The 8,784-nt window shown below is 37.7% G+C and overlaps 1 protein-coding gene across 1 annotated transcript in view; it reads right to left on the bottom strand.

Moving 5' to 3' along the window:
* SLC16A10 (solute carrier family 16 member 10) overlaps positions 1-8,784 on the bottom strand; it is a 78,544-nt gene that overhangs the window by 6,756 nt on the left and 63,004 nt on the right. Inside the window, exons 4-5 of the mRNA XM_061990511.1 lie at positions 3,125-3,268; positions 187-415 (exon numbers count right to left, since the gene is read on the bottom strand). Of these exons, the coding sequence (XP_061846495.1) occupies positions 187-415; positions 3,125-3,268 (373 nt within the window). The remainder of the gene's footprint in view (positions 1-186; positions 416-3,124; positions 3,269-8,784) is intronic.

Genomic DNA, 8,784 nt, shown 5'->3' with positions numbered 1-8,784 from the left:
CTAAAGCCAGAATATAGTAAACTAATAACCCGTGGGCAGCAGGTAAATTCACCATATATTCTGGTGCATTTACTGAGAAAGTTTCCAATGTTAAGTGCACTGCATGTAATGTAGGAATGGAAAATATGGCCAAAAAGTCAAGCAACCTTAGAAACATTTACAGCTCCACACCATATCGATACATACCTGCAATGGGTGGACCAACTGTCATAGGTATGGACATGAACCCTAGTAGAAATCCTATGGCCTGAGAGACATCCCGAGCCCCAACAAGCTCAAAGGCAATAGGAGCCATAATGCAGATGAAGCACCCATCAAACAGGCCCATGAAGAGACAGACAGCAATGAGACCTCCAAAGACGTGGCACAGTGGAATCATCATAGACATCAGGCCAATAAAGAAGAATGAGGCCACCTAAACACGACCAAGGAAAAAAAGCAGAAAGACAGCAAAGATTAAGGGAGCAGATGAGCTTTCTTACATTTGTAGGGAACAAAAATAAATACAGGCAGACAATTTAAATCTAGGTCGTCTCCATCGATTACCACAATCAGAAGCTACATACCAAGCTAAGCCACACACATGTAACTGTCATGACCTGCAACCAAAGAAATTCCACTGCCCATTCACAAATTTTCAAAATGCATTTGTGCTCAGCTGTCCTGCAGTGGTTACGTGAGGTCATTTCTTGTGCGCTAACATTTTTTGAGAAGTTACTTTATTTTCACAAGTGACAGCCACAAAAACATCAAAAGTTTAATATAGCCTAACCACTATAATGAGCCTCCCCACTGGTGTAATTTAAGGAAAAATATCAGTATTATGAGCAATTACTTCAGGATGCTTTTCTTCAACAGAGGTCCCATTTTCAATTTTCCCCCATAAAGGCATTTTGCTGTATTCCTGTAGCCATGCATACTTACAAAGACTTTATATTACAATCTTAGATTGACATTTGTTGCAAATGTAGGGAATAAAAATCTTTCAGCAAATTGAAGCAGAATTTAAAAGAAACTGTAAAGAAGTAAGAGCTTTTCTTGTGCACCACCTGTTTGTCAGCATAGGAAACCAACGTCCCCAGCTGCACAAATGTTTCCCAAACAAGACACACGCATTACACATCGGTCACTTGTAGATCATTAAATTAAAACAAAGTCACTTAAATAGTAATTACTGTCTTTAAGCAGACAGCTAGTTGAAACAATTCAGGGGAGTATAACAGTACTTTTAGGTAATATATTTAGTTAGCTTACTGAAGAACTGTTGTAAAGCATCTCTAGTATGGTATAGATATAGAAACACTGAAGAACTGGCTCCTTATAGGAATGTATGGATAGATAAAAGAAATTCTCTGTTTTGTGTATTCCGACAGAGAAAATACAAATCATTTTTGAGATTAGGTTATACTTAATTGGCCATGTGGTTAGCTGTAGACAAACTCTGTGCAAGATACGTTTAGCCAGATTGTTTGTATTATCATATTATGGTAAAAGCAGCACTAAACCCAGAATCACTAATCTTTGTCTTCAGAGCAGACAGAATGCATCATTTTGTTACTATGTATAGAATTTATAAAGCAAAATCCATCAAAACAGGTTCATACGAAGGAATGCAAAATAGAAAGATGAAGGTTGAACTTGCTGGGTAGAACTCTAAGTTTTTCAATTATCAGATAGTAAAATTCAAAGGGGAAAAAGGTTTTATTTGCATTAGTCAAAATTAATTCTTAATTAAGTCTCTTTCTCTGGAGGTCTTCAAAACCCCCCTGGACATGTTCCTGTGTGACCTGATCAACCTGCTTTAGCAGGGGGTTGGACTGAATGATCTCCAGGTCTCTTCCAACCCTATGATAATGTTTGCATGAGACAGGATGATACTATGAATCGCTGGAAAATCCAGAATAATACTTGATGAAAACATTCACTTTCCCTCAAAAAATGGTGTGAAATGGGAGAGCTGAAGGTGCTGGGGTGTGGCATAGCAAAAGTTGATGTTTTTTTCCTGATTAAAACTGTGAAGCCAACAGTACTCAGAAGCATCCTAGCTCACGCCCTAAACATAAGTCCATGGGTCTCGCTTCTAGCTATTCAAGGAAAAGAATGAGAAAGCTTGTAGTTTTGCTGCAAGTTTGGTATTTGTGCTTTGTAAATCATGTATAACATCTCTAAGTTGCCTTTTTCACTTTTTAATCTTAATATTGGCATTTCCTGAAAGTGAAACAATAGGTATTAAATCAATGCAAATCATTGGATACATGAATTCAGCTTCCCTCAGGATAGTCTGGGATTGTAACTATGGCAACTAATACTCTATCTTCAGAAAACTGGTTCTTGCCTAAGAATTATTGTTCTCGTTAATGTAGTACAGATAATCGCCTTTAGATGTCTCCCTTGGTATGCATTTTAAAACAACAAACCGAGAACACCCAGTGGTTGACAATACACAAGTTATTAATGAAAGCTTTTCCAAAAATCTGCACTACCATCTCTACTATCTCAAAAAATAGCATTTATAAGTGTAGAGGTAAAAAAGCTTATGTCCTCCTCTATCCCGGAGCTTTGGGATTTCTGGAAGCTGTATCTTTTGCACATAACCCCCTTTATGTGGCAAAACCTCCTAAACTAAGAATTCTTATATTCCCATGGCTTTACCAGCGTGCACTGTGCATGGAACAAACCTGACACCAAATTATCCCCTATCGAAAATTAAAAACAAAAGAGAGATCCAAAATACTTAACAGAGGAATATAGGGGGAAAAAAAAGATATTTCTGCAACCATTGTGAAATCATGGGATAAACCAGGGAAAGCAGGATCTAGAGAATCCCCAAAAACGTTCTCACACACCTGCAAATAATTAGTAATTTATTGCATTCCCAGGTGAAAACGGGCAGCAAGTAGTAGACACATTTCCTTAGCATTAAAAAGAGAGAAAAAAAAATCAGAGATTCATCAGCTTTGCACCAAAGGCTTCTAGTATCAAAAACTATGCATAGAGTTTCCTAGAGTTTTGAAACTTCTCCAATTTGAATCTCCAGTCGGTTAAATCTGGTTACTTAATAGTACCCGCAACTAAAGCCTTCAGAATATTATTTGGATATTCCTTCAGAACTGTGTGAACATACCTGTAAATAAACTTTTTTTGCACCAGGAATATAATCTGCAACTCTGCCAAAAATCAGTCTGCCAACTCCTGAAGTAATGCCCAGACACAACAGAAGCACTTCTTTTTGTACGCCGTCATGAAATCTGTCTTTTACATGCTTCATCTGTTCAAAAAGAGGATTAAGAAAATAAACTGGCTTTAGAATTAAAAGCAAGATAAACCTTAGAAAACTTGAGTTAAAGACAAGTAGTCTGGAAGTCTCAGACTTACAAATACAGCTACAAATGGTCAAATTACTCTGCTTTTACAGATTTTAGAATAAGTTTTCCATAAGTATTAAGTGCAATATAGTAAAAACAGTCTAAACCTGCTGTTGCTTTATTCACTATTAAGGAACGTAATTCAAGAAAACAAAAGGACTGCATCTAACACAGATAGAAGTGCAACTTAGAAGAGTTCTTCCCCAACCACATCTAGTTTACTAATCATAGGTTTAATGTAACACAGAATCCACAAGGGCTGTCTAGAAAATGGTTGTTTCACTGGCCGAGACCCACTCTGGGGTCTGAAGGCATTGAATTATTAAGGAGTGTCGCCACAGCACTGTTCTGTGCATCAAGATAGAGATAACATTCCACCAAACTGGTAACACGGCTCAGGACAGAAGCAAGAAGCAGAGGGGGAGAGAGTTGGAAGCCAGACAGTTCAAGTAGGAGAGGCTCTCCAGACTGCCTCACCCTGACATCACCATAACATCCAGGGGCAAGGAAGGGGAGCAGGAACCATCCGCACTGCCTAACGACAGCAAGCACTTCCAGGAGAGGGTGCAGCTACAGCAGCTATGAATCATACCGACTAGAAGAAGAATTTAGTAACCACTTCAACCTAAAGAACTAAGTCAGTAGTCAATGTGAGGTTTTTTTCTGGTTCCACAGTGGTTTTTGTTTGTCAGGGTGTTTTTCAAGAAAGATTTTTTTGTTCAATGACTTTTTGAAGCCTGCTTAGCAATACCAAACATGCTCAAGTGGGCATTAGAAGATACAGAAATCATTTGCATAGTCTTGTAAACCCTGTGCTCATAACTAGTTGTGAACAAGAAACAGTAAAAGACTCAAGAGATGAAGAAGCAACAGAAGAAACTGGTTTTAAGATGTAGTAAAAACATTTGAGAGACAAGGCGACCACAGGCTGACAGACCCAGATAGAAAAGCTGCACACTAATTTTTGTTATTATTGTCAATTATGTAATACCACTTCAGACTAGAGAATTCTTAATTTCCCGTCTATAAAATGGAAAAGTTCAGGTTTAGTACTTCTAAATCAAAACAGTCAGGATTCTTTCCTGGCCAGAGTGCTCATATACAAGAACAGCCTTTTGTTTTCCAACATGAACAAGATTCTCTGAGTGATGGTGATTTTCTTAAGTATAAAATCAGTTGGGTTTTGTTTTTATGTGACAGAAAGTCTATTAAATCTACTATTAATTTGTCTAATATAATTGCTTTTGTCAGAAAGGAAATTAAAAAATAAGAGTTAGTGGTTTTGCTTTGTTTTTTAAAGAATAGGTTCTAAGTTCAATTTAAGACAGATGCTTCCTCTTTCTCTTTTTGAGTTTATTTTTCTCTTTGCTTTTTAAGACACATGGGAACAGAATCCAGTATTTTTCATCTGGAATGACACTTAAACTAGAAGATAAGTTGTTCTATTTATTCCCTTTCTGTTAAAAGCAAGGAGAGGAAAAGCTGACAGTTTTCCCACCCCTACCTTTATGTGCCTGTCAACACCTGCTGGTCCAGCCAGTGAGAGACGCCAAGATATTTACTGCCATTCCTGTCACCTGTTCCATGTTTCTGCAGCCTCCAGCTTGTTTAATTAGCAGACCTGCTTCACTCACTCCCCAAAGGTTTTTCAAGTGATAAGATAAAGTTCTACATCAGGATAACTATTAACCCTTCATCTGCAACTGAGTAACTGGATTTGTCAATTTGTCAGCACTCAAACTGAAATGCTGTCCCCTCTTAGATCCACAGGGGAAAATGCCGAATCCAATCAACTCCTTAGGTAGGAAAATAACTGCTACTCAAAAACCTAAGCTACTTTGGGTCTTTTTAGCTTTCACTCCTCTTAAGCACTCTTTAGCACATAACCTTACAGAGAGCTTCCAACTACATGTAAAGTGAATTTTTTTCCTGCAGGAAGGCAGTAGGCAGTGGCATAGGCTGCCCAGAGAGCCTGTCAGCCTTCTTCCTTGGAGGCTTTCGAGACCCAAGTGCACAAAGCCCTGAGCAACCTGGTCTGACCTCAGAGCTGATCTCCCTGATCCTCAGCAGCACAGTGACTGTATCACTGAGTAAGCAAGCTGTAAGTAACAGCAGCATTATTAACAGAATATCTGAAAATACAGTGATTCGGGATTAATTCAGTTCTGTAAGTGCTAACGCATCATGGACTTAGAGACATTTCTTGTAACTATAGGTTAAATATATTTATGATGAAATAGCTCTAACAAAATTCAGATTTCCACATATTTTTAGCTGATGGTACTCAAAAATCCCACAATGCACAATTAATTGTGAAGTTTCTCAGGCAGCATCTCATACATTAACGCTCTTGTCATTGCAGAACTATACAGGCAGTAATTATATTACTCTTTAGGCATTATCTATAGCAGCCAAATAGCAACCCCGGCACACAAAGGCCAAAGCATTTCCCTTTGGGTTTTGCCTGTTCTCAGTAACGTAGCTCGCTTTTCACTCTTTAGAACTGTGTGCATGCAGAACTGCAGATCTGATTTTTCCACATGGAGAAGAGGCCTATAATTTGGCCTGAGCCAGTCTGTCCAGACTAGCATGGGTTCTTCACCATTTTAAAATAAGTCGTCTTTCAAATCAAGACATAGACAGTGGACAATACAACTATAAATGCATCCCTGGCACCAGCATTCTACCTTACACCCTTGTTCTATATTATTAGGGTAATGCATACAAACACAGACCTTCTTGTCCATATTCTCATTACTGTTAGGATGAGACTAGAAGCATGACTAGTCACTTGGTAGTGGCTGGAATGCTTTTGGATATACTGTCTTGGCTAATCTCTCTCCATCCAACCAAGACTCAGGTTTTGCCAAGATCTTGCAATCAATGCACACATCTCATCTTTATTCACGCTCTGAATCAAAAATAAGAGCAGCCTGACCATAGCTGTAGTGCTTTCTCCAAATACAAAAAATCTAAATTTGAAGGAAGTGGTAATAAACAAGTAAGAAACCATTCTTTCTCTGGCAACTGTTTTCTGCCTGTGAATATTCCATTCTGGGAATTCCCAATTAAGTAAATTTTTAGTAGGCTGAAAGTAATGCAACTTCTCACCAAAAGTGATGGACAACGTTATATATACATATATATAACCTAGAAAACATTGTGCATGTAGAAAACAGCATTTTCTTCAAGTTCTGATGTCTGACACTTATTTCAGAACCAGTGTAATGACAAAAGGGAATGTTTTCAGAGTACTGCTGGTACCATTCGTAAATTTCAGATACTATTCCTAACTGCCCCAAATTATCAGTTTCCTGAAAGAGTTGAGGGAGGTTCTTTGGGGTTTGATTTTTCTTTACCAGACAGGAAAGAAAAAGAGACAGCCTACACAAACAAAATTTTCATTCTTCATGCTTTCCAAAAATGTACAAGTTCTACAGAAATCCAGGCAAAATTGATACCTTGGCGTGCAAAGATACAGCCATGTCTGTAAGTAACAAAAATGAAGCTTTGCATGAGGTGTCAAGATGAGTCTAAAACAAAATGTTACAGGCAAAACTCTATCAAAGACTGAATTTATCATAGTGCTCATGGTATGGAATCTGCCCTGAGGTATATGTATTTGTAATATTAAGAACTGTTTTATTAATATTGGTTGCCCTCTTAGCCATGCAACAATTTTAAATCTAGACACTCAGAATAATTCTAGACCTGTAAAATATGTGAGACTTAGTTGTCCTTCTACACCTTGGCAAGAGCCATCCTTCTAGGTATGGCGATACCTCCGTAACCTATTGATTTGATTATTACTATCATGGCCTTCAAAAACCCATTCAGTATTACCAGAAGACATGATGGCCTTGTCATTTCATCACTCGAGATTTTTTTTTTAAGCTATAAGTGTCAAAAAAGCAAAATAAAAAAAATAAACTAAGTGTATGTATAAGTAAGGGTAATAGCAACTGACAGGATACAACTGGAGAAATTACATCTAGAAATATTATGCCAGCACTTGTCTTCAAGACTACAATTAGGTCCTCAGAATTTCAGAAAACTAAAACCAGGTTTATTTTATACACAACTTCTGAGAAAAGAACAGCATTACTGACAATGTTCAAGTCTTTGTGCTGGAACATTGGAAGTTTCAGGTTGTGCTGAAAAACAGAACATAAAGTAACTCTGTACAAATCACTGTTTATTTTCCAACAAAAGGACCCACCACAAAAATGCAGGGGGCTGGGATGGAGGGTTGGGGAGTTCAAGTTGCCAGAGAACTGTCTGATACTAAGCACAAGGAAGATCATTTACTGAAAATTTATTTCTTGTCCTGACTCCAAAGAAACTTACTGATAAGCCAAAAAACTAACAAACCAACCAGCAACTCCTGACTCCTGAACATCTACTGAAATTATAATCTTCATGTTAAAAGACATGAAATAGCATTACTAATACCCAATGCAGGTGCATTTTTAAGCACTGTCATAATCCTGAGATAACTACAGTAGCAAGTTTTAGAAACCAAAGTGTTACCACATGACAACAGATTCATACATACACCTTCAAGATAACTTCTTTTTCCATACTTGCAACCACAGTACTAATACCTCTTCCTATCTCTGTTCAGTTTAATCTACATAATGAACAACAAGAGAATTAAAGAAACAAGGTGATTACTACATGGCAATCAGGAAATGTTCTATTACACAAAGTAAAGCGATTAAACAGAATATCCCATACATCATGAAGATTAAGAACAAGAATAGTTTGAATTGCTTAAGTAAAACTAAACATAACAGTTAACAGGTTAACTGTTAGGGCTATTTAACATTAACAGATTAAGAATTCAGATCAGACTAAGATTAGCTTTTCTCAGCTAATCCTGAGAAATTTGGCTTAATAAAAACTAGAATCTCAGAGTTGTTAGTGTTAACTTTAAAAGCATGTGAAGGATGATGTCAGAGATAAAACAGACAACTATCAGCATAAAACTTTGGAGAAACCAAGACAATGTCTGTTAAGCAATAAGCAGTTTTTCTACTTAGAGTTGTAAATGCTAATAATTTTTTAAGACACTAAAGTAGTTCTCAGGCCTTGAGAGAAAGCCAAATGATAAGCTTCAGAGATATTTAGGAAACAGTGCAAGAAAGTACACTGGAGACTGATAAAAGCCTGAAGAATGGCAGACAACCCCTGCACTGCAGCACAAGACAGTCCATGAATTCTGCTCTTTCCCTCTTCCACTCCATCTCTCACGATATTTTCAAGTCCTGTCCTCCGCCAGTAGCTCCTGGAGGTGCCAACGGAGATTAGACCCCATTAGACCCACAACAGACAGTGTAAAAAATGGAGACAAGGATATTGGTGGATTGGTGTGCCTTGGGCAGTAGCTTTATGTAAGAACTGAAGTCTTCCATACACA

Source organism: Colius striatus, chromosome 2, assembly GCF_028858725.1.
Source record: "Colius striatus isolate bColStr4 chromosome 2, bColStr4.1.hap1, whole genome shotgun sequence".
Taxonomy (NCBI): domain Eukaryota; kingdom Metazoa; phylum Chordata; class Aves; order Coliiformes; family Coliidae; genus Colius; species Colius striatus.
This window is presented reverse-complemented; position numbering and strand designations above follow the sequence as displayed.